The sequence below is a fragment of the Salvelinus fontinalis genome, chromosome 14 (assembly GCF_029448725.1).
Source record: "Salvelinus fontinalis isolate EN_2023a chromosome 14, ASM2944872v1, whole genome shotgun sequence".
NCBI lineage: Eukaryota > Metazoa > Chordata > Actinopteri > Salmoniformes > Salmonidae > Salvelinus > Salvelinus fontinalis.
Window position 1 is genome coordinate 51,364,732 of NC_074678.1, and position 26,259 is coordinate 51,390,990.

General features: G+C 41.9%; 2 protein-coding genes across 2 annotated transcripts in view; both read left to right on the plus strand.

The window, feature by feature from the left end:
* Positions 1-3,885, plus strand: part of LOC129811095 (kinesin-like protein KIF14) — a 45,929-nt gene extending 42,044 nt beyond the window's left edge. Inside the window, exons 28-29 of the mRNA XM_055862262.1 lie at positions 1,075-1,216; positions 1,527-3,885. Coding sequence (XP_055718237.1) covers positions 1,075-1,216; positions 1,527-1,915 — 531 coding nt within the window. The 3' untranslated portion in view covers positions 1,916-3,885. The remainder of the gene's footprint in view (positions 1-1,074; positions 1,217-1,526) is intronic.
* A 201-nt stretch (positions 3,886-4,086) lies between these two features.
* Positions 4,087-26,259, plus strand: part of LOC129811096 (adhesion G-protein coupled receptor D2) — a 158,370-nt gene continuing 136,197 nt past the window's right edge. Inside the window, exons 1-8 of the mRNA XM_055862263.1 lie at positions 4,087-4,302; positions 4,487-4,523; positions 11,328-11,352; positions 12,219-12,452; positions 14,513-15,154; positions 20,959-21,150; positions 22,734-22,780; positions 25,899-26,207. Of these exons, the coding sequence (XP_055718238.1) occupies positions 4,286-4,302; positions 4,487-4,523; positions 11,328-11,352; positions 12,219-12,452; positions 14,513-15,154; positions 20,959-21,150; positions 22,734-22,780; positions 25,899-26,207 (1,503 nt within the window). The 5' untranslated portion in view covers positions 4,087-4,285. The remainder of the gene's footprint in view (positions 4,303-4,486; positions 4,524-11,327; positions 11,353-12,218; positions 12,453-14,512; positions 15,155-20,958; positions 21,151-22,733; positions 22,781-25,898; positions 26,208-26,259) is intronic.

The following is a 26,259-nucleotide window of genomic DNA, read 5'->3' on the forward strand; positions in this document are numbered from 1 at the left end:
TTGGCCACACAAGCTCTCAGAAAGGGACCGCCGAGTGCTGAAGCGCGTAGTGTACAAATCGTCTGTCCTTGGTTGCAACACTCACTACCGAGTTACAAAATGCCTCTGGAAGCATTGTTCGCCCAAGAACTGTTCGTCGGCAGCTTCATAAAATGGGTTTCCATGGCCGAGCAGCCTAAGATCGCCATGCGCAATGCTAAGCGTCGGCTGGAGTGGTGTAAAGCTTGCCGCCATTGAACTCTGGAGCAGTGGAAACACGTTCTCTGGAGTAATAAATCACCCTTCACCATCTGGCAGTCCGATGAATGAATCTGGGTTTGGCGGACACCAGGAGAACGCTACCTGTAAAGTTGGGTGGAGGAGGAATAATGGTCTGTTACTGTTTTTCATGCTTCGGTCTAGGCCCTATAGTTACAATGAAGGGAAATCATAACACTACAGCATACAATGACATTCTAGATGATTCTGTGCTTCCAACTTTGTGGCAACAGTTTGTTTCAGCCTGACAATGCCCCCGTGCACAAATCGAGGTCCATACAGAAATGGTTTGTCGAAATTGGTGTGGAAGACCTTGACTGGGACTGCACAGAGCCCTGACCTCAACCCCATCGAACACCTTTGGGATGAATTGGCATATATTTTGATTTGTTTAAAACGTATTTTTTTGGTATGTTACCACATGATTCTATGTGTTATTTCATAGTTTTGAAACTAACCATAGCACCGGTGCCAATGTCGTTTATCATACTCCACGGTGCTATGGCCTGTTGACGTGAAAATGTAGCTCTTTGGCCACGCACACCAGTGGTGGGTTTGGCGTAGAAAAATGGAAGGATGTGCAGAAGAGTACTTCATGCCTACGTTAAAATACGTACGATTTTATGGGGTTATTTTTGCTTCCACTGGTCTTGTGGCCTTTGTTTAGGACAACGGCATCGGGTTAGGGTTAGTTACAGTATGTGAGGAAAAGGGTTCATCCCCTTGGAAAGGCACCATTTTCCAATGACATCAACTGTAAAGTGTGTGTGTTTTCCAATGACATCAACTGTAACGTGTGTCTGTGTCTGTCTACAGGATAGGGAAGAAGGCTCCAAGAAGGGAGCTGAGGACCCTGATCCCTCACAGCTCCACAGAGTGAGGAACACCGCAGCCAAGCTGTTCCATCTCAACCAGGCAATCAGGCAGCTTCATGCTGCTCTCTCTCTCGCCCTCCGAGGTACTGACTGTCTGGCCTATGAGAAGCAAGGCCACCGTTTCCTCAGCATTGCTGCAAAAACATAATGCCTGTCATTTAACTGACCTAAATGGCTTCCTTTTTGATTTCCTCTCATTTCCCTGTCCTTTTTTCTTTTGTGACTTCAACTTTGATTGATAGATTTTAGCAATATTACGGAACTGTAAACATATGTGTTTCTATTATCTACCCATCATTAGTCTAATCATCCAGGAAAGCTAGGTTCTAGCCACTATAGGAACCCAAAGAAGTCAAACGAGAAGTGAAATTCATGTATTTAACTCTTTACCAGGTAAAAGCAGTGACTCCAGCCTCGGTACCTGCCGAGAGGCTGTCTCCTCCTCCACCAAGACCATCGACAAAGTCATTAACGGCCTCCCCAGGGCCGGCACAGGGCTGGCCACCACATCATCTAGCCTACACCTGCCCTGCCTGGAGACTGTCATGGCAGCCCGGGACGAGCTCCACTCTGCCCTGCAGTCCCTGAGTACCGCCTTCAACACGCAGGGCCTTGAAGAGAAGAGGGGGTCTTCTGGCTCAGAGAAGAGCACACGGGAAAGGGGTCAGGGGAAGGAGGGGACCCTGGTTGCTTCCGACATGGGAAGGAACAGAGGAGCCCCTAAGATTGTTTCTCTCTCTTCAGGATTGTCTTCATCTAATGACGATGCACATTGGGTTTGATGCGCAGGGGGTTGATCAGCTGATCAGGTACTTGTTCAGTAGGCATGAAACTGACGGAAATGGGAAGGTAGTACAATCTGAACTTGTCCAATGAGGAACAAATGTTTTCGGTTTCCGTTGCAATTGTTTTTGCTACAGTGTGCTCTAATGAACACGACCCAGATGATTGATGTTAAAGGTTACAGGCTCAATGCCATTAATAGAAAGAATCAACAGAGAGAATGAGTGTACATCAAAGGTCTTTCTGTCCAATTGCACTAAAACCCCAGATGTATACACTGAACAAAAATATATATGAAAACATAAAATATGTAAACGCAACATGCAACAATTTCAAAGATTTTACTGAGTTACAGTTCATATAAGGAAAGCTGTCAATTGAAATACATTCATTAGGCCCTAATCTATGGATTTCTCATGACTGGGAATAAAGATATGCATCAGTTGGTCAGAGATACCATAAATAAGTAGGAACGTGGATCATAAACCCAGTCAGTATCTGGTGTGACCACCATTTGCCTCATGTTGTCCCACTCTTCAATGGCTGTGCGACATTGCTCGATATTGGCGGGAACTGGAACACGCTGTTGTACAGGTCGATCCAGAGCATCCCAAACATGCTCAATTAGTGACATGTCTGGTGAGTATGCAGGCCATGGAAGAACACGGACATTTTCAGCTTTCAGGAATTGTGCATAAATCCTTGCGACATGGGGCTAAACATTATCATGCTGAAAGATGAGGTGAATGCGGCGGATGAATGGCATGAAAATGGGCCTCAGGATCTCGTCACGGTATCTCTGTGCATTCAAATTGCCATCAATAAAAAGTAATTGGGTTCGTTGTCTGTATATTATGCCTGCCCATACCATAACCCCACTGCCACAATGGGGCACTGTTCACAATGTTGACATCAGCAAACTGCAGTCAGGTCAAGACCCCGTTGAGGACTACGATACAGAGACGAGCTTCCCTGAGACCATTTCTGACAGTTAATGCAGAAATTCTTCAATTGTGAAAAAATACAGTTTCATCAGCTGTCCTGGTGGCTTGTCTCAGATCATCCCGCAGGTGAAGAAGCCGGATGTGGAGGTCCTGGGCTGGTGTGGTTACACTGGTCTGTGCTTGTGAGGCCGGTACATGTCTGCGCTTGTGAGGCCGGTTGGATGTACGGCCAAATTCTCTAAAATGACAATGTAGGCGGCTTTTGGTAGGGAAATGAACATTCCCAGGCAACAAACGGCTCTGGTGGACATTCCTGCAGTCAGCATGCCAATTGCATGCTCCTCAACTTGAGACATCTGTGGCATTGTGTTGGGTGACAAAACAGCACATTTTAGTGGCATTTTATTGTCCCCTGCAAAAGTACACCTGTGTAACGATTTATGCTGTTTAATCAGCTTCTTCATATGCCACACTTGTGGATGGATTGTCTTTGCAAAGGAGAAATGCTCACTAACGGATTTAAAGACATTTGTGCACAATTTGAGAGAAATAAGCTTTTTGTGCGTAACACTTTACATTTATATTTTTGTTCAGTATACTTTATTTGGTCAGACAGGGATTTCTTCAGATTGTAAAGTACTTTGATAAAATGTGTATACAGTAATTGAATTGTACTGCAGTGGATTGTAACTATTTGGGCAATATCTTCTCATTTTGGTTAGGTGTCTTTTTATGTTGACTGTTCATAATCTTGCATTATTTTTTACATGTAGGTGAAGGCGCAACAATTTTCTGTATTGTATGTAGCTCACTCAATGCTGTTAGAGGTGTCCCATGTCACAACTTTTTCTGAGTGGTTTCATTCATTTGCTCAACTATAATTTGCACTCAACTATAAACCTTGCACAAAGTACTTGTCATTGTCTTTTTGTCTCATGACACTTTTTGTATCTCTTGGTAAAGATTTGATACCTCACAATCATGTCACAATTTGAAAGTGAGCATAATAAATGAATATTTCTGGACTTTTTTTGTTTAGCTTTTTCGTCTGGTCTCCATACATGCATATGTTGGTCTCCTTTTATGCATATTGTGCAACAGCTTGTGAATAAGTTCGTTATTTTTCTCTCAGCAGAGCTTGAAACGGCTCCATGCTTTTTACACCCACCCTTCGCGCGCTCAGGCTTTGCATCACTTCATAAAATCTGATGTCACCTAGGAGGTTCCCTCAAATTCATGAAGTGTAAATCGAATGACCACTTTGGGCTACAAACAACGACCGATTTGTTTTTGTTAATTACTTTTGTTGAGAAAATGTCGCACTGGAGGATTCATTGATGAAATTCTTTTAAAATCACACGACGACTTCGAAATGTTGATGGAGGTGAACTAAAGAAAACGCACGAAAACTTTGAGTATTAACGGATGGTGTCCAATCTCAGGTAGGTGTAAAGTACTGTTAGTCATTTTAACTTAAATGTTAAAGTGAGAATTCAATGAGTATATTTGGACATGTAGTTTGTGCCTTTTAGTGCAACCTTAAATTAAGTTGATTTAGATTGCCTTTATCGATGGATCATTTCTCAAAACCGTACTAACAATTTCACATTGGCTTCCATTTCAAAGGATGCAGTGGTTTGGGATATTATACCCCAATTTACTTGTAAGTGCAATGTTTTCATTATTCTAGGGCATGTTTTATATTTGAAAGAATGTGTTATTGAACTTTCGCTCTGATTTTATGAAGGATCCACCCCATGCTCACTCAGCCCTATTCTCCCTCAAGCCAATGTTCCTTAAGACCTATGTTCCCTCAGTACCCACTGAACAAATTTCCATCATAATTGGCATCAATATTGGGGAATATGGGCCCGATTCAGATTTAGGAAATGTACGCATTTTCTATGCATGCCATTCCTACACACTTCTCAGTAGTTCAGATTCAGATTTACCTTATGCAGGTGTGGTTCCCTTGCACATTCTGAAAACAATTCAATTAAACTGCTGAAAACTCTCCCACTTGCAGGCCAACAGATTTTCTTGTGGAGTTTTCATTCAATATGGGATTCCGTACATGTATCTAAAGTCATCCCTTTGAATTTATTGTACTTTTTAAAATATGTGTATCAGCAGACTCACTAGAATATATGGAGAGAACGGTTCAGGGCCTGGTTTCCCAAAAACTTCTTAAGGCTAAGTTCCTCGTTAGAACCTTCGTAGCAACATAGTTAAATCTCCTGGTTTCACAAAACCATCGTTATTAACGTTGCACTTGAAAACGCTCGTAATCTAACGCTGCCTCAGACCACTTGTAGAACAGCTAAGTGTGTTGTTGCATGCTGACTAGACTGGGCACGCGCATGCATGTTGATTTTCTCCATCCACACCAGACACCATCAGGACACGCAGGTTGAAATATCAAAACAAACTCTGAACCAACTATATTAATTTGGGGACAGGTCAAAACGCATGTAACATTCATGGACATTTATCTAGCTAGCTAATTTGGGTTATTTTATTTTACCTAAAATGCACAAGGTCCTTTTTTTCTGGTTCTTTGTAGAATCTTGACTCATTTTGAGTCTCACAAATTGTGTGTTCTCCAATAATTAATCGAGAGATAAAAGGGGAAAACTAGTTAGTTTCTAGTAATCTCTCCTTCAGTCTTCTTCTTCATGCTCAACCAGCTTCATGAGGTAGTCACCTGGAATGCATTTCAATTAACAGGTGTGCCTTGTTAATTTGTGGAATTTCTTTCCTTAATGCATTTGAGCCAATCATTTGTGTTGTGACAAGGTAGGGTTGGCATACAGAATTAGAGGTCGACCAATTATGATTTTTCAACGCTGATACATATTATTGGAGGAGCAAAAAAATCCGATACCGATTAAAGGGCCGATTTTTTTTTATATATATATATATATTTGTAATAATGACAATTACAACAATACTGAATGAACACTTTTATTTTAACTTAATATAATACATCAACAAAATCAATTTAGTCTCAAATAATGAAACATGTTCAATTTGGTTTAAATAATGCAAAAACAAAGATTGGAGAAGAAAGTAAAAGTGCAAAATGTGCCATGTAAAAAAGCTAACGCTTAAGTTCCTTGCTCAGAACATGAGAACATATGAAAGCTGGTGGTTCCTTTTAACATGAGTCTTCAATATTCCCAGGTATGAAGTTTAAGGTTGTAGTTATTATAGGAATTATAGGACTATTTCTCTCTATACCATTTGTATTTCATATGCCTTTGACTATTGGATGTTCTTATAGGCACTATAGTATTGCCAGCCTAATCTCGGGAGTTGATAGGCTTGAAGTCAGCGAAGAGCTGCTGGCAAATGCAGGAAAGTGCTGTTTGAATGAATGTTTATGAGCCTGCTGCTGCCTACCACCGCTCAGCCAGACTGCTCTATCAAATATCAAATCATAGACTTAATTATAATATAATAACACACAGAAATACGAGCTTTAGGTCATTAATAGGGTCAAATCCGGAAACTTATCATTTCAAAAACAAAACGTTTATTATTTCAGTGAAATACAGAACCGTTACGTATTTTATCTAACGGGTGCCATTCCTAAGTCTAAACATTGCTGTTACATTGCACAACCTTCAATGTTATGTCATAATTATTTACAATTCTGGCAAATGAATTACAGTCTTTGTTAGGAAGAAATGGTCTTCACACAGTTCGCAACGAGCCAGGCTGCCCAAACTGCTGCATATACCCTGACTCTGCTTGCACAGAACGCAAGAGAAGTTACACAATTTCCCTAGTTAAAATACATTAATGTTAGCGGGCAATATTAACTAAATATGCAGGTTTAAAAATATATACTTGTGTATTGATTTTAAGAAAGGCATTGATGTTTATGGTTAGGTACACATTGGTGCAACGACAGTGCTTTTTTTGCGAATGTGCTTGTTACATCACCCGTTTGGCAAAGTAGCCTGTGATTCAATGATAAATTAACAGGCACTGCATCGATTATATGCAACGCTGGACAAGCTAGATAAACTAGTAATATCATCAGCCATGTGTAGTTAACTAGTGATTATGTTAAGATTAATTGCTTTTTATAAGATACGTTTAATGCTAGCTAGCAACTGACCTTGGCTCCTTGCTGCACTCGCGTAACAGGTAGTCAGCCTGCCACGCAGTCTCCTCGTGGAGTGCAATGTAATCGGCCATGATCGGTGTCCAAAAATGCTGATTACCGATTGTTATGAAAATTTGAAATCGGCCCTACTTAATCGGCCATTCCGATTAATTGGTCGACCTCTAGATAGAATACAGCCCTATTTTGTAAAAGACCAAGTCCATATTATGGCAAGAACAGCTCAATTAAGCAAAGAGAAACTACAGTCCATCATTACTTTAAGACATGAAGGCCAGTCAACCTGGAAAATTTCAAGTACTTTGAATGTTTATTCAAGTGCAGTTGCAAAAACCATAAAGCGCTATGACGAAACTGGCCCTCATGAGGACCGCGACAGGAGAGGAAGACCCAGAGTTACCTCTGCTGCAGAGGATAAGTTCATTAGAGTTAACGGCACCTCAGAAATTGCAGCCCAAGTAAATGCTTCACAGAGTTCAAGTAGCAGAGACATCTCAACATCAACTGTTCAGAGGAGACTGCGTGAATCTGGCCTTCACGGTTGCATTACTGCAGAGAAACCACTACTAAAGGACACCAATAAGAAGAACAGATTTGTTTGGACCAAGAGACACGAGCAATGGACATTAGACTGGTGGAAATCTGTCCTTTGGTCTTATGGATCCAAATTTGAGATTTTTGGATCCAATTGCAGTATCTTTGTGAGACACAAGTAGGTGAACGGATGATCTCCGCATGTGTGGTTCCCACCTTGAAGTATGTAGGAGGTGTGATGGTGTGGAGGTGCTTTGCTGGTGACACTGTTGGTGATTTATTTAGAATTCAAGGCACACTTAACCAGCATGGCTACCAGAGCGTTCTGCAGCGATACGCCATCCTATCTGGTTTGCGCTTAGTGGGACAATGACCCAACACACCTCCAGGCTGTGTAAGGGCTTTTTGATCAAGGCGAGTGATGGAGTGCTGCATCAGATTCCAGGTGAAGCTGGTTGTGAGAATGCCAAAAGTGTGCAAAGCTGTCAAGGCACAGGGTGATTACTTTAAAGAATCTCAAATATAAAGTATATTTTGATTTGTTTAACACTTTTTTTTGTTACTACACGATTCCATATGTGTTATTTAATAGTTTTAATGTCTTCACTATTATTCTACAATGTAGAAAATAGTAAAAATAAATAAAAACCCTTGAATGAGTGGGTGTGTCCAAATTTTTGACTGGTACTGTATGAGGAGAAAGCTGAAGTCTCTACCTATCCATTGTCCGTAGCTTATGCCTGCCCATATACTGTTCTCACCGCCACCTTGGGGTACTCTGTTCACAACGTTGTGCACGCGCCCACATGATACCATACACGTGATCTGTGGTTGTGAGGCCGGTTGGATGTACTGCCAAATTCTCTAAAACGATTTTGGAGGCGGCTTATGGTAGAGAAATTTACATTAAATTATCTGGCAATAGCTCTGGTGGACATTCCTGCAGTCCACATGCCAATTTCACAGTAATGTAGTGACAAAACAGCACATTTAGAGTGGCCTTTTACTGTCCCCAGCACAAGTATGCCTGTTTAGTGATCATACTGTTTAATCAGTTTCTTGAAATGCCACACCTGTCAGGTGGGTGGATTATCTTGGCAAAGGACAAATGCTCACTAACAGGGACGTAAATAAATTTCAGCACAATTTTAGAGAAATAAGCTTTTGTGCATATGTACAATTTCTGGGATCTTTTATTTCAGCTTATGAAACATGGGACCGGCACTTTACATGTTGCGTTTATATTTTTGTTAGGTATCATTTATTTTGTCATACAGGGATTTCTTTAGATTGTAATGTACTTTGATAAAATTTGTATACAGTAATTGAATTGTACTGCAGTGGATTGTAACTATTTGTGGAATATCTTCTCATTCTTGTTTAGCTGTCTTTTTATGTTGACTGTTCATATGCTTGCATGAATCATAAATGTAGGTGAAGGCGCAACAACTTTCTGTATTGTATGTAGCTCACTCAATGCTGTTAGAAGTGTCCCATATCACAACCTATTCTAAGGAGAGGTTTCATTCATTGGATGAACTATAATTTGCTCTTAAAACCTTGCACAAAGTCCTCGTAATTTTTTGTCTTCTCTAATTACATGACACTTTTTGTACACCTTGGTAAAGATTTGAAACCTCACGATCATGTCACAATTTGAAAGTGAGCATAGTACAAAATGTTCCATATTTGTGCATATGGAACCTTTCTGGGATCTTTTATTTCAGCCCAAGAAACATGTGACCAACACTTTACACGTTGTATTCATATTTTTGTTCAATGTATATTGCACTAATGTGGACAGTTTGTGTTACTACCTTGCCTTTTCTTAGCTCGCAGTTCATTTTCGAACTCTCCAATGGCACTGAAAATTTGGGGTGATCTCTCTATAAAAGTCGCTGGCCACACACCAATACACGGATTTGACAGTCAAACTATGACTTAAAATGGTGTGTTCCCTTTTCCGTGATGGCAGCCTCCCGAAATCAACATCTGACATTCCAAAATATAGATATAAGCCTTCTACAAGTTCTCATCTAACCAACCATGTATAGGTAATTCAAAATGTCTCTGTGGCCTTTGATTACTGTTAGTTTAAACAGCGCTACACCCCAAATGTTTGCCCCCTGTTCTATTGATTTCACCGTGATATCGATGGAAGTGATTAACAAAGAAAGTGTTGCGTTACACTTACAGCGTTGGCGACCCGCTTGAAACAAAATGCAACACTTAAATGTAGCTAGCTGTCTTTTACAAATTGTCCTCTAACCAGTGATGTACATATTATTCCCAGATTCCATGTGGTGTTTTGAGCTGCTCTAACAGCAGGTGCAACCTCATCTCCCCCTCTCGTGCAATTGATTTCAACGTGATAATCGATGAGTGGTTGACAAAACAGTGTTGTTTTTGTTTTTGTGACCCCCCTGTATCAAAATGCAACATTCCAACATGTACAGTAGCTGACTGTGTTCTGCAGGCTGTCATCTATCTATCTATCTATCTATCTATTCATGATGTAAAAAATATCTCTAGTTTCCATGTGGGTTTTTGAGTTGTGGTAGTTTCAAAAGTGCACCCCCCCATTTTAAAACTGTGTTTTGACATTGAGGTGTTTATCAAAATCTTGGTAACAGGAAGCAGCGACAGCATCATTTTCAACATTCATTTTGTACTTAATCGTGTAAAAACGAATGAATGAGTCCAAAAACATGCCCTGATTGAATTATTTTGATGATATACCAGAAATCACCAAAACGTGTTTGCCCTGCCTAGTATTGAATCATTGGTGACTGGAAGTTGAAAAATATCTCTTCCTTTCATTTGGGTTGCCGACCCCGGGTTTAGAAGATATAACTAAGGGGACACGGGGCTGTGGGAACTGAGGGGATATGGGGCTGTGGGAACTGAGGGAACATGGGGCTGTGGGAACTGAGGGAACATAGGGCTGTGGGGACTGAGGGAGCATAGGGCTGTGGGGACTGAGGGAGCATAGGGCTGTGGGGACTGAGGGAGCATAGGGCTGTGGGGACTGAGGGAGCATAGGGCTGTGGGGACTGAGGGAGCATATGGCTGTGGGGACTGAGGGAGCTTTTGGTTGTGGGAACTGAGGGAACATGGGGCTGTGGGAACTGAGGGAACATAGGGCTGTGGGGACTGAGGGAGCATATGGCTGTGGGGACTGAGGGAGCATGGGGTTGTGGGAACTGAGGGAACATAGGGCTGTGGGGACTGAGGGAGCATAGGGCTGTGGGGACTGAGGGAGCATAGGGCTGTGGGGACTGAGGGAGCATAGGGCTGTGGAGACTGAGGGAGCATGGGGTTGTGGGAACTGAGGGAACATAGGGCTGTGGGGACTGAGGGAGCATAGGGCTGTGGGGACTGAGGGAGCATAGGGCTGTGGGGACTGAGGGAGCATAGGGCTGTGGGGACTGAGGGAGCATAGGGCTGTGGGGACTGAGGGGGCATAGGGCTGTGGGGACTGAGGGAGCATAGGGTTGTGGGAACTGAGGGAACATACGTTTGAGGGACCATACGGCTGAGGGAACATAGACATGGTCAGGCTACTCAGACCATAAATACACTAGTGTACACCATACGTTGTTTTAAAACACCTAAATGGACACATTTTCTTTATCATAGGCTACTTCACAAGCACACATATTATTCTTACTACAACATGTATTTATATACCTATTTATAGTAGGGGTCCCCAGTTTTCCACTTGATAGCGATTTAGATTAGACATCAAATGTCAGGAATCAAATGATAATACAATAACCTAGGTTTTGTTTTATTCCGTAGATTTGGTTTCACCACTGTACATCAGGTAAGTAGTCTTTAATCTGTTGACATGTAAGTGATATATTCTGAGTTAAAGCTGGTAGTAACGTTGCATACCAGCCACCATGAACTGTAACTTACAAGGCATGTATGACAAAGTTATAACCTATAGATTACATTACATTTAAGTCATTTAGCAGACGCTCTTATCCAGAGCGACTTACAAATTGGTGCATTCACCTTATGATATCCTATAGTTATTATTTGAGTTCTCGTACAATTGTAAGAACTCATGAATTCACCGCACTTAATTGGGGTTGAACCATATTGTTTGGTTAAGGGCTTGTAAGTAAGCATTTCATGGTAAGGTCTACACCTGTTGTATTCGGTGCATGTGACAAATACAATTTGGTTTGATTTGATTGAGCATGTGGTCTCAGTTATACTGTACGTCCAGCAGTTGCCATTTTCCTGTCATTAATCTCCCACTATGCTGAGATAATGCAAAATGGGCATTGTTGACCAAAAATATGGTTGAACAGCGGCCCAAGAAAGCCATAGTGCAACGACAGCCACTATAAGTCCCTGTATTTCCTAGCAGTGCATACAACTTCCTAGATAGTGAGCTCCTTTGTTAACCAGGGTCATGTTCATTTGGGCACACTGTAGCAAAATGTTAGAAAACCTATTGCAATGGGGGGGAAATAGCTTTTCTTTTTGGACAAGTTCAGATAGTGCCTCCTCGTTTCCGACAGCTTTCCATTTTGTGAAAACGGACTTGAACGGTAAGGACCGGTTCAATGAGAAAAGCTTATTTTCTGATTTATTTGGCAAAAGGCTTCAAAACCTTTGGTACCCTAATGAACGTGATCTCGCTCCTCTCCTTAACCACTCTTTGTGTTCTCTGGGCAGATACAGCTTTGACGTCGGAGAGCAGGACCATGTTCACATACGACGAGTCCTACTACGAGTACGTACCCGACAGGCTACCGTGGCATGGGGCCGGACACCTCTGTAGCCAGCGCTCGGGGGAATTAGCCACGGTATCCAACACCTTTGAGAACCGAGAGCTCACCACCTTCTTAAAGTCCCTGAACATAACCCACCCCGTGTGGATCGACAGGAAAGTCATGACACACTTAAAGAGTGAGTTCAGTCATTGCCATATTTGACAGTTTTAAGATTTCAGCACCTTCGCTGTCTCACAGTAGAGTCTTTGTTAGAGGTCGACCGATTTATGATTTTTCAACGCCGATACCGATTATTGGAGAACCAAAAAAAGTAGAAACCGATTAATCAATTTTTATATATATATTTGTAATAATGACAATTACAACAATACTGAATGAACAATGAACACTTTTATTTTAACTTAATATAATACATCAATAAAATCTATTTAGTCTCAAATAAATAATGAAACATGTTCAATTTGGTTTAAATAATGCAAAAACAAAGTTTTGGAGAAGAAAGTAAAAGTGCAATATGTGCCATGTAAAAAAGCTAACGTTTAAGTTCCTTGCTCAAAACATGAGAACATATGAAAGCTGGTGGTTCCTTTTAACATGAGTCTTCAATATTCCCAGGTAAGAAGTTTTAGGTTGTAGTTATTATAGGACTATTTCTCTCTATACCATTTGTATTTCATATACTTTTGACTATTGGATGTTCTAACAGGTACTTTAGTATTGCCAGCCTAATCTCGGGAGTTGATAGGCTTGAAGTCATAAACAGCGCAATGCTTTTACGCATTGTGAAGAGATGCTGGCAAACGCAGTAAAGTGCTGTTTGAGTGAATGCTTACGAGCCTGCTGCTGCCTACCACCGCTCAGTCAGACTGCTCTATCAGATCATATACTTAATTATATTATAATAACACAGAAATACGAGCCTTAGGTCATTAATATGGTCAAATCCGGAAACTATCATTTCGAAAACAAAACATTTATTCTTTCAGTGAAATACGGAACCGTTCCGTATTTTATCTGTAACGGGTGGCATCCATAAGTCTAAATATTGCTGTTACATTGCACAACCTTCAATGTTATGTTATGTCATAATTATTTACAATTCTGAGAAATTAATTACGGTCTTTGTTCGGAAGAAATGGTCTTCACACAGTTCACAACGAGCCAGGCGGCCCAAACTGCTGCATGTACCCTGACTCTGCTTGCACAGAACGCAAGAGGAGTGACACAATTTCCCTAGTTTAATATTGCCTGCTAACATGAATTTATTTTAACTAAATATGCAGGTTTATAAAAATATACTTCTGTGTATTGATTTTCAGAAAGGCATTGATGTTTATGGTTAGGTACATTCGTGCAACGATTGTGTTTTTTTTCGCAAATGCACTTTTGTTAAATCATCCCCCATTTGGCGAAGTTGGCTGTCTTTGTTAGGAAGAAATAGTCTTCACACAGTTCTCAACGAGCCAGGCGGCCCAAACTGCTGCATATACCCTGACACCGTTGTACAGAACGCAAGATAAGTGACACAACTAGTTAAAAGAAATTCATGTTAGCAGGCAATATTAATTAAATATGCAGGTTTAAAATTATATACTTGTGTATTGATTTTAAAGAAAGGCATTGATGTTTATGGTTAGGTACACATTGGTGCAACGACAGTGCTTTTTTCGCGAATGTGCTTGTTACATCACCCGTTTGGCGAAGTAGGCTGTGATTCAATGATAAATTAACAGGCACTGCATCGATTGTATGCAAAGCAGGACAAACTAGACAAACTAGTAATATCATCAACCATGTGTAGTTAACTAGTGATTATGTTATGATTGATTGTTTTTTATAAGATACTTTTAATGCTAGCTAGCACCTTACCATGGCTCCTTGCTGCACTCGCATAACAGTTAGTCAGCCTGCCACGCAGTCTCCTCGTGGAGTGCAATGTAATCGGCCATGATCGGTGTCCAAAAATGCCGATTACCGATTGTTATGAAAACTTGAAAACGGCCCTAATTAATCTGCCATTCCGATTAATCGGTCAGCCTCTAGTCTTTGTGCAGACATTTTAAATTGGACTGAGGACATGGCCGTTGGCCTCACTATCCTGCAGTCTAGTGAATAAGCGTTTGCAACCTAAATTTGACCACAATTGGAGTTGCGTAATATCGTTCCGTCCCTTTTATGTCTGTGTCCAAGTTGTATAAAGAATGTGACTGTTCTCTCTCTGTCCACCACGCAAAGGTTCCGCCGACACCCTTATCCTGGAGTTTGATGGGAGATCCGACGTGAAGAACGCGCGCCTCCTGCACAAGTTCCCCGCCATGGGCGAAGTGACCGTTTGCACCCGCCTCCGCTTCGATCCGACCTGCTACGGATTTTCCACTGTCTTTTCTTATTCCATCCAGTCATTCATTAATGAGTTCCAGCTCCGGGCCAGGCTGATCCAGGGCCAGCCCGTCCAGCTGGCTCTGCTGGTCCATGGCATGCACGGGCCCTACCAGGAGGCCTTCCGACATGATGGCTCCTGGTACTCGCTGTGCGTGAGCTGGTCGCGCCACCGCGGACACTGGGCCCTGTTTGCCAACGGCCGCCCGGTCAACCGGGGCGACAGCCTGTACAGCGCAGGTGACGTGGGCCCTGATGGCCACTTCATCCTGGGCCAGGAGCAGGACTCGTTCGGGGGCTCGTTCAAGAGCGCAGAGTCCTTCTCGGGTAGTCTCACGCAGCTGCACATTTGGGAGCGGGTGTTGAACGACAGCGAAATCCACACCATGGAAAAAGAGTGCTCTCCCGCCTCATCCGGGCTGGTATTCAAGTGGAGCGCCACAGTCCTGGAAGTGGAGTCCTCCCTGAAGAGGATCTGGGGAGACTCGCCGTGCCAAGGTAAGGACCACATGGGCGGACATGCTTGATTTAAAGCGGACTACCCCTGGAGCTAGTCTGGGCTGTCCCAGCATATTCTCTCGCTCTCTCTCTCTCGCTCTCTCTCTCTATCTCTTTTTTTATACCCGTTATGAGTTCCAGAGCCTGCATTTTGGAGGTTCTCTGTCTCTCCGGCAGCCCCCTCTTCCTTCATGAATAGGGGAGCAGATTGGCAAGTAGTAATTGGCAAACTCAGCCCAGTAATGGTTGTAAATATTTCATGTGCGTGGTAATGAATCCCACCCTTCAAAACAAACTCTCCTTTATGACATCGCCGTCTCAGCTGCCTGGGCTCTCGTTATGGAGACCGTAGGGATTAGCGTCCCTAATGGCACCCTATTCCATACATAGTGCACTACTTTTGACCAAACCTGGTCAAAATTAGTGCCCTATATAGGGAATAGGGTGCCATTTGGCATGTAACAAAGGAGAACACACAGGCAGATGTTCTATCTCCATATATATATCAGACCCAGACAGTACAGCCTCCTTCCGTTCCTTATCGGACCATTTAAGAATGTTGACTCATTCTGACATCATGTGAAACCCAGCACATTAGGAGTGCACTCAATTTCTCTTTCTATCAACTTTTTTACTTCCTAAAAGCATTGCATATCCATTGCACAGCCAGAAGAGGATGGGACCTCCCCTCTGACCCTAGTTCCTCTCTAGGGACTCTATTTTAACAAACCTAACGCAATGTCCTTGTGGTTAGGGTGTCCGCCCTGGGTATGGAAGGTTGTGACTGAAAAATGGGACCTGATGCGTCTCTGCTTGGCACTCAGCATTTAGGAGATAGATTGGGGGTAAGGCCCTGCGATAGACTGGTGTCCTGTGCCACGGGGTGTACATCAAGCTTCCTCACGCTACAGAAACAGGAGATAGGCTCCTGCCCTATGAGCCGTTTCGACTCGCACAATCCAAGGCTCATGCAAGACTACTTACTTACTAATTCAATGGTAAATCTAAGCGTTGGCGGTAGAGCTATACGTCTGGGGGTGTGTCAAATATTTTTGCTATTTTCACAGCTGGAATTATGAGTGAAATAATTGATGGTGGCGCGAAAGGGCTGGGTTTTGATTAATAAACAAGTTGTAGGTGTGACAAGGGCTTGGCCACTGACTGGCCAATCAACGCATTCCATGGCTTAATAGTGCATGCGTTTGTCTCAAGTTCTGTAGGTTATTGACTGTCTTTGCATTTTCATCAACTCCTATTCAGCTGGGGGCGTGGACTATTCTCGTCCTGGTCCATTGTGGATTGATACTACAGTTCATTAAATAGTATAGGCCACAGTAACGAGTAATAGCAACAGTAAAAAATCGTGCTGAGCATTTAACTGAAATTTTGCTTATTTAATTTTTTTCTAACAACTAATTGACTGTTAGTTGTTTATTTATTTTCATTCCATTTCGTTCTTTTTTGTTTTTTGAGTGCAGTTGTTTTTTGAGTGCAGAATGTGCAGTTTATCTAGCGATAAATCAGATCAAGCCTGAACTGTGAGATATAGTAGGGAGGTGTAGTTTCCAACAGGCCAATATTCTACATAGTTTAGCACAGAAAACATGGTAAATAACTACAATGACCATAATCCATTGCGCACCTACTTGTATGTTCTGAGATGGAGAAGAGACAGAAAGAACTCGCAATTGAAAGGGATAAAGAGCAGTTGCTACGTGAGGTATCTCTACCTGAAAATACATGATCTAAGATTGATAGTTTGTATTCAGCCGTTTTAAAAGTATGTGGTTTTTACTTTGAAGAACTATAAAAAAAAAAGAAAAAAAAAAAGTGATTTGTGTCAGAGGGCATAGGCAACAGTTCTATAGAGATGAGATGATGACTTGGAATGAAATAATAGTCTTCAAATAGGCCTAAAAGAAATGTAATATACACAACATTTAAAATATTTAATTAAAATAAAGTAATGTGAATACATTATGGTTAATAAGTGATAAGCAGTAATGCCAGTCATTTTATTTTATAGTTTTTCTGTGGGGGGAGGGGGTGAAACTGAAACAGCACTCTAAAAGCTCAGTACTAGTAAAAGAAAAATGAACATCCAGTGTTTGCTCAATAGCCTATGTTTGGAGTGTTGGCAGTCAATATGGTTGTAATTGGCTTTAAAAGCCTAGCGTACATATCTTTACTCATCGCACTTCTCCTAAAATAAAAATACTAGGCTCTCGTAAAATGTATTGTATGTGTGAGGCAGGTTCTCAATATGCAAAATATAGCCTAGGCCTACCGTTGATACTGCATTATTGGAATTAATCATTTAAATTAAGCGGAGCCAGCTCAGAAAATAAACCTGAGTGCACCTCCTCAGGCTGACACATCAGCTGAGATGGCATCTATTGTATTAGAGGTTAGTATCAATCAGGTCTACCTTATTTGGCGGTCTATTTAAGCTGACTGCGTCTGCTCACTCATCCTGCTGCCACTTCCTGCTACTATGTGCTGGCTTCTTGTTCCCACCATCACCCCAGCCTCTACCTGTAAGGTTCTGTGTTCCTGCCGGGGGGATTGGTATAGCTTACCGCACTCACTGCCTGTAGGCTATTTTATATTGATGCTTTGCTTGGGCAGTGAGCTACCCTGATGGAGCAGAGCCTATATCGCCAAGACTTGCATTATCCATTGCTTAATATATGGTTAAACATATTTCCAGGTGGCGTTTTCTTTCTGAAATAAGTTTGTAAGTTTACTTTGGTAACTGGATGAGATGCTCTCTCTGGAGATGGGTATGGATACTTGAAGAAGCTAAATTAAGTATGCAGGTAGGCGCATACAGTGCATTCGGAAAGTATTCAGACCCTTTGACTTTTTCCACATTTTGTTAACATTACAACCTTATTCTAAAATGGATATCATAAAAAATAAATCCTCATCAATCTACACACAATACCCCATAATGGCAAAGCGAAAAACAGGTTTGTAGAAATTTTAGCAAATGTATTAAAAATAAAAAAACTGAAATACCTTAACAAAAGTATTCAGACCCTTTGCTATGAGACTCGAAATGGAGCTCAGGTGCATCCTGTTTCAATTGATCATCCTTGAGATGTTTCTACAACTTGATTGGAGTCCACCTGTGGTAATTTGAATTGATTGGACATGATTTGGAAAGGCGCACACCTGTCTATATAAGGTCCCACAGTTGACAGTGTATGTTGTGTATGTTATATCTCCCTCACTAACTTTAAGCATCAAATCACATTTTATTTGTCACATGCAGATGTTAATGCGAGTGTAGCGAAATGCTTGTTAGAGCAGCTTACTGATCACTGCACCTGCACACAGCCCATCTGTAAATAGCCCACCCAACTACCTCATCCCATATAGTTTTTTGTTGTTGTTGCTCTTTCGCACCCCAGTATCTCTACTTGCAGATCATCATCTGTACATCTATCACTCCGGTGTTAATGCTAAATTGTAATTATTTCACAACTATGGTATATTTATTGCCTTACCTCCCTAATCTTACTACATTTGCACACACTGAATATAGATTGTTCTATTGTGTTATTGACTCTGTTTGTTTATCCTATGTGTAACTTTGTGTTGTTGTTTTTGTCGCACTGCTTTGCTTTTTTTTGGCCAGGTCGCAGTTGTAAATGAGAACTTGTTCTCAACTGGTTAAATAAAGGTGAAAAAAATTCAAAAAATAAATGTCAGAGCAAAAACCAAGCCATGAGGTCGAAGGAATTGTCCGTAGAGCTCCGAGACAGGATTGTGTCGAGGCACAGATCTGGGGAAGGGTACCAAAACATTTCTGCAGCATTGAAGGTTCCCAATTCTTAATTGGGAGAAGTTTGGAACCACCAAGACTCATCCTAGAGCTGGCCGCCCGGCCAAACTAAGCAATCAGGCGAGAAGGGCCTTGGTCAGGGAGGGGACCAAGAACCCGATGGTCACTCTGACAGTGCTCCAGAATTCCTCTGTGGAGATGGAGGACCTTCCAGAAGGACAACCATCTCTGCAGAACTCCACCAATCAGGCCTTTATGGTAGAGTGGCCAGACGGAAGCCACTCCTAAGTAAAATGCACATGACACGCTTGGAGTTTGCCAAAAAGCACCTGAAAGAGTCAGACCATGAGAAACAAGGTTCTCTGGTCTGATGAAACCAAGATTGAACTCTTTGGCCTGAATGCCAAGCATCACGTCTGGAGGAAACATAGCACCATCCCTACGGTGAAGCATGGTGGTGGCAGCATCATGCTGAGGGCATGTTTTTCAGTGGCAGGGACTGGGAGACTAGTCAGGATCAAGGGAAAGATGAACAAAGTAAAGTAAAGAAATATCCTTGCTGAAAACCTGCTCCAGAGCACTTAGGACCTCAGACTGAGGCGAAGGTTCACCTTCCAACAGAACAACAACCCTAAGCATACAGCCAAGACAACACAGGAGCGGCTTTGAGACAAGTCTCTGCATGTCCTTGAGTGGCCCAGCCAGAGCTCGGACTTGAACCCAATCGAACATCTCTGGAGCGACCTGAAAATAGCTGTGCAGCAACGCTCCCCATCCAACCTGACCGCGCTTGAGAGGATCTGCAGAGAAGAATGGGAGAAACTCTCCAAATACAGGTGTGCCAAGAGTGTAGCGTTATACCCAAGAAGACTCGAGGCTGTAATCGCTGCCAAAGGTGCTTCAACAAAGTACTGAGTAAAGGGTCTGAATATTTATTTTAATGTGATATTTCAGGGTTTTGTTTTTGTATATTTGCTAAAATGTATAAAAAACTGTTTTTTTGCTTAGTCATTATGTGGTATTGTGTGTAATGAAGGGGGAAAAAACAATTTCATCATTTTTAGAATAAGGCTGTAACGTAACAAAATGTGTGGCAAGTCAAGGGGTCTGAATACTTTCCGAATGCACCGTATGTTTAAGGATGTGCAGTATATTTTCTGTTCAAGGCACATTGACTAAACACCTTTATGGATATGCTACTTTGCAAGGCAAGGATAAAGAGGAAACAACACGTTGCTGTTTAACCAGCCTTAGTAGCCTAGACCTAGGTTAAGGGTAGAGGAGGGCCTGATATGAAATGGGAAACAAGAAATCTGTTTTTTTTTAAACAACAACCATAGTTCTACACAGGATGGGGTCAGAAGCATGATATCATATATCTCTTGTCTTGTTCCATGGCACTGTGTGCACACGTAGGCCAAAAAGACTCACCTGTGCGATGCTGCTAAACCAGCCTTGATTAAGAGGACATGTCTTTTCCATGGGCACTGTGTGTCATGGCTGGATAGTCTGCTTTTCCGCTCTCAAAATCCATGCCACTATCAAGTGCGTTACCATTAAGACCTGCTTTTTGTGGGACTTATCTTCCCGTTAGCGCTGGGAAGATTGTCACTTTTGCGCTTGTTTTTAAGGACATGGTAAATTGCTGTGCCTTGAGTTAGACACTTGTCTTCCTTCTACTAAGTTTTTCCTGGACAATGTGCTACTGCTTTTGCTTGCTGTTTGGGGTAAAGGACAGGTTTTAGGGCTATATTCCAGAATTCCTGGTTGGAGGATTTCGTCCTTGGTCAATCCTTCCTGATTCTAGGAATCCTCCAACCTGGATATCTGGAAAACCGGAGAATTTTTGTAAAGTTACTGTAAGTTTGCAACCCTCGACAATTTAATGTAAAGCCCTTGTGCCATCTTCTGATTCTAAAAGGTCTTTAAAAAATGCATTTGATTGATTGATGTACAATGGACATTCCTTATCTTTTTGGCTCCCTGTTTTTTTCTGTTATTTCTTCCTTACTAGCTAACAGCAGTGAGTTGGCCGACGAGTTCCTGTACTCCCTGTTGGATTCAGATGTGGTGCCATATCACAACTTCTCTGAGGTGGTGGATGCACCTCAGGCTGGGGAGTGTGTCACCTTTGACCCCCTGAGTGGAGGCTGGGGCTTAGACGTTTGTGACAGTCAGAGAGGTGCCGTCTGCCAGTTTGAGAAAGGTGATCGCTCACTGATAACAGTTAAATGTCATCGAAACATGATCTAATTATTTCTAAATCACCTCAAATCAATCAAAGGGGGAGTGCATGTTTTTGTCTTTGGATTAAACAACATCCGGTGTAAAATAAGATACATCTTTTAAAAGTCAAGCGTCACCTGTCTCAAATAGACTCTTGTTATGTTATGGTGCCAATGTAATAAAAAACTCAATGGCCCTGCTTGGATACTTTCAAAATTAAATCTAGGATGTGTTCAGAAAGGTGATATGTTTAGAACGTTATATAAATGGGATTAATAGAGCTAGCAGGATTCCCTATTCTACCTGTCAAATATTTGTTTTACACAATACATTTATATCTGGACATTCAATAACGTTGCACCCATTCAAACAGACCCAAGTCATTCCATCCTTTAGGTAATCACTAATCTATAATTGGTAAAGTTAAGTCTACCTCTGTAGATACCTTGCTTTCGCCTATCCAGTCATCTTAAAGGGGCAATCCAGGATTCGAACAACAAAGTGGTCAGCCCGCCACTTGTTTAGGTAAACTGAGTGATGAGGCTGGAGAAATGTAATTGATAGACAGAGCTATGGACACAAGGACTGACCATCCATAAGATCAAAATGATAGTGTTAGCCATGTTTTGAAGCTATACAGTGTTTGTTACATTGTTTACTTGGCATGGAATAAAACAAGCTTATATTTGGGTTTCTGATTGGGTACAACAGTTGAACTAAGCTCATGAGGCATTTACATGTTATGGATGTACCAAAGGATGGTTGTACCAGTCCCTCATTGCCCCTTAAGTCAGAAGGGGAGAAGGGAGGGGGGTTGTTTTAAGATGGTCATACCAAGGATCATTTAGCTATTTGATTTCGAATTTTAGGACCTGTTTAGGTATCAAAAAAAGTATATAAAACAATTAATTGATGAAACATTAAATTTGGCCTTACTGCTGTTAGCCCATAGAAACACATTGAAGAAAAGATTCATACATGACAAAACAGATCAACAGTCAATAAAAGAAACTGTCTGTCCTATATCTGAGAGATATAATAAATATCAGGATTTTAGGCATCCTAGAGCAAAATGTGTTCGTGAGAGTCTCACGTTTCATTATTAGTGTGTAGCCCAAACTGTTCCGACTTTAGAGACAAAAGTTCGCTGATCGGCGGCACCGACTTCAAACGAGTCCCGTGACCCTCGTGGGGGTAGTAGAGCAAAACGGAGAACACCATTGTGTTTGGGAGAGTCTCATCTGTGTAGAGTGGTAATACATTCGGACGCTACAGATGTTTTTGTGAGAAGAGCGATTTTTGGGATGTCACATGGTCTGACAAACACCACTGTACTGTAGCCACGCCACCTTCCAGCATAGTGATTTGAGACGCAGCCCATGCAAAAAAAAAAACACGATATCTCTAGCTTAAACAAAAGGATTTTGATGGGGATTTTTGTATTCTGCTAATTATATTTCCACTGGGGCACGGACATCAACTCTGGGGGGTTGTTTATGTTTTATTCAGTATATCCTGAGATATCTCATGCTAACATTGTTTTGTTCACTTTTTTTATTCTAGAGGAGTTGGACATCTTCGGCTTTCCCAAGACGGCGTTTTTCAGTAAGGTGAGCAAGGATGCTCTCGACCAACCCTGTAAATTGGAAGGTTCACCCAGCTGTAGCCTATTAGTTTCACGCCATTCAAATGCAGCTTCATCAGTCCGGATTCTGCGTACAACAACCGCAAGCCTTGAAGTATCAAAAAATATATAAACAAATTATTTAATTAACATTTTTATTTGACCTTTACTGCTATTAGCCCATACAAACGCATTGAATAACAGATTCACTACATGGAACAACAGATAGTCCCCCCCCCCAAAAGAAATGTTTACATGTGTTTAACCCCTTATTTTTGGAACTAAACAGTCTCCATATATACTTCCATAAATGTTTTCATTTGGTACCAGGGGACGAGTCTTGTGAGGCCTGTGGGCATCCTAGAGCAAAACAACTGAAATGTACGTGTTCTTTAGAGTATCACCTTTCCACAGATGGGTTATATTAGTGTGTAGGCCAAACTGTTCGAACACTACAGACAGAAGTTGGCAGATCGGCTGTACCGACTTCAGACGAGTTCAAGACGTTTGTGGGGCTCGTAGACCAAAACATTCGGACGCTACAGACAATTTAGTAAGAAGACCGATTTTCGGGATGTCTCATGGTCTGACAAACACCGCTCTAGGTCTATGCTAATTAGATTTCCACTGGGGCATGGACATCGATTCTAGGGGGTTAATTTAGATGGGGAGCGGTGGTGAACAGCAATCTTCAAGTCTATCCACAGATTTTCTATGGGATTCAAGTCTGGGCTTTGGCTGGGCCACTCAAGGACTTTCACATTCTTGTTCTGAAGCCATTCCAGCGTTCCACCTGCAACTCCAGGCGTGCGGTCATTATCGTGGAAAATACATAATTAGTCATTCTATCCCGTGTTTTACTGTTTAAAGAATGATCTTGTTATATGCTGGTGTTTTTCTAACCTGATACAACCTTGTCTTTGTGGAACTTAAGAAGACTGGGTGTATAACTAAGGTCCGCTTGGGTGCGGCCGCAGCATGTGACATCCCGTGGGTTTACTATCTACAGAAAGTCACATGTATGGAAACTTGCAGAAAGGAGCACATTATAGTGTTTTGCTGTTGTGAATGTGTTAACTAATTACCTTTTGCACACTATCCGCTGACTGCCACATATACAGAAAGGGGTTGTATGTATTTTCTCTATAAAAGCAGAGACCCGGCTATGTTTGTTAAGCTTTCAACTCTGAACCATTCTTGGTGATGTTGATTGCTTCGTTTTTGCATATATTTTTTTTCTTATGATAAAGTGTTGTTTGAAAGAATCTGGTCTCTCTTCCCTTTGATTATATATTCCACAATACCATGTGCCTTTTTCTCAGGAGTGGCTTCAGTCTGGCCACTCCAATAAAGCCCAGATTGGTGAAGTGAAGTGTTGTCCTTCTGGCAGGTTCTCCCATATCAGCCAAGGAACTGAACTCTCTGTAGTTCTGTCAGAGTCCTTCTTGCCCGGTTGTTCAGTTTGGTCAGATGACCAGCTCTAGGCAGAGTGTGGGTAGTTCCATGTTTTTTTTTTTTTACATTTCCCAATGCTGGAGACCACTGTGCACTTGGAAACGTTCAACACTCTAGAAAAGTTTTTTTTTACCCTTCCCCAAATAAATTCCTCATCACAATTCTATCTCAGAGCTCTACAGACAGTTCCTTGGAGTTTCTGCTCTGACATGCACTGTCAACTGTGGAACCTTATATAGACAGGTGTTTTTCTTTTTAAATCATGTCCAAACAATTTAATTGGCCACAGGTGGACTCCAATCAAGTTGTAGCGACGTCTCAAGGATGATCAAAGGAAATTGGATGCACCTGAGCTCAACTTGGAGCATCATAGCTAAGGGTTGTGAATATGTACAGTACCAGTCAAAAGTTAGGACACACCTACTCATTCAAGGGTTTTTCTTTATTTTTACTATTTTCTACATTGTAGAATAATAGTGGAGACATCAAAACTGTGAAATAACACATGGCATCATATAGTAACCAATAAAGTGTTAAACAAATCAAAATATATTTTATATTTGAGATTCTTCAAAGTAGCCACCCTTTGCCTTGATGACAGCTTTGCACACTCTTGGCATTCTCTCAACCAGCTTCATGAGGAATCATTCTTAAATGAAATAAGTTTGTGGAGATGGAATAACCTTCCAGAAGGACAACCATCTCTGCAGCACTCCACCAATCAGGCATTTATGTGGCCAGACAGAAGCCACTCCTCAGGAAGTGACACATGACAACCCGCTTGGAGTTTGCTAAAATGCACCTAAAGAACTATCAGAACTTGACAAACAAGATACTCTGGTCTGATGAAACCAAGATTGAACTCTTTGGCTTGAATGCCAAGCATCACGTCTGGAGAAAACCTGGCACCATCCCTACGGTGGAGCATTATGCTGTGGGAATGTTTTTCATCGGCAGGGAGACTTGTCAGGATCGAGGGAAAGATGAACAGAGCAAAGTTCAGAGAGATCCTTTATGAAAACCTGTTCCAATGCGCTAAGGACCTCAGACTGTTGCTAAGGTTCACCTTCCAACAGGATATTGACCCTAAGCACACAGCCAAGACAACGCAGGAGTGGCTTCGGGACAAGTCTATGAATATCATAGAGTGGCCCAGCCAGAGCCCGGACTTGAACCTGATCAAACATCTCTGGAGAGACCTGAAAATAGCTGTGCAGCAACACTCCCCATCCAACCTGACAGAGCTTGAGAGAATCTGCAGAGAAGAATGTGAGAAACTCCCCAAATATACGTGTGCCAAGCTAGTAGCGTCGTACCCAAGAAGACTTGGGGCTGTAATCGCTGCCGAAGGTGCTTCAACAAAGTACTGAGTAAAGGGTCTGAAAACTTGTGTAAATGTTTTTGTCTTAAAACCTGTTTTTGCTTTGTCATTATGGGGTATTGTGTGTAGATTGATGAGGGGGAAAAAATATTTAATCTATTTTAGAATAAGGCTGTAACGTAACAAAGTGGAAAAAGTCAAGGGGTCTGAATACTTTCCAAATGCACTGTAAATAATCCCAATAGACATTCACATTCAAGTCAAAGTTCTCTAATGTTCTAATAGTTAATCTATTTCTATGGTTAAAACCACCATGTTTTTCACCAAGGTGATTGAGGACATGAGCATGAACGCGTCGTCTGAGAAAGACTTGGTGTCGCTGAGCGGACTGACCACCGTGCTGGTCAGGGTCCTGGAGGCCAGTCCGGACATCCTCACGTCCACCGATGTCCTCTACCTCACCGAGATGATGAAACTGGAGGCCACCACCACCACCACCCAGGAGGTCAACCATGCCCAGGAGGGCCTAGACTCTGCCGAGGCCATGGTGTCCATTGCCACCAACTACCTGAAACTGGCCAGTCTCATCCTGGACCCTAAGATGGCCGCCCAGTGGCTAGGTCGGCCGGAGGACGTTGTACGTTTTCAGTCTTCACACGTTTATATAATGTATTAAACCAGCAAACAGA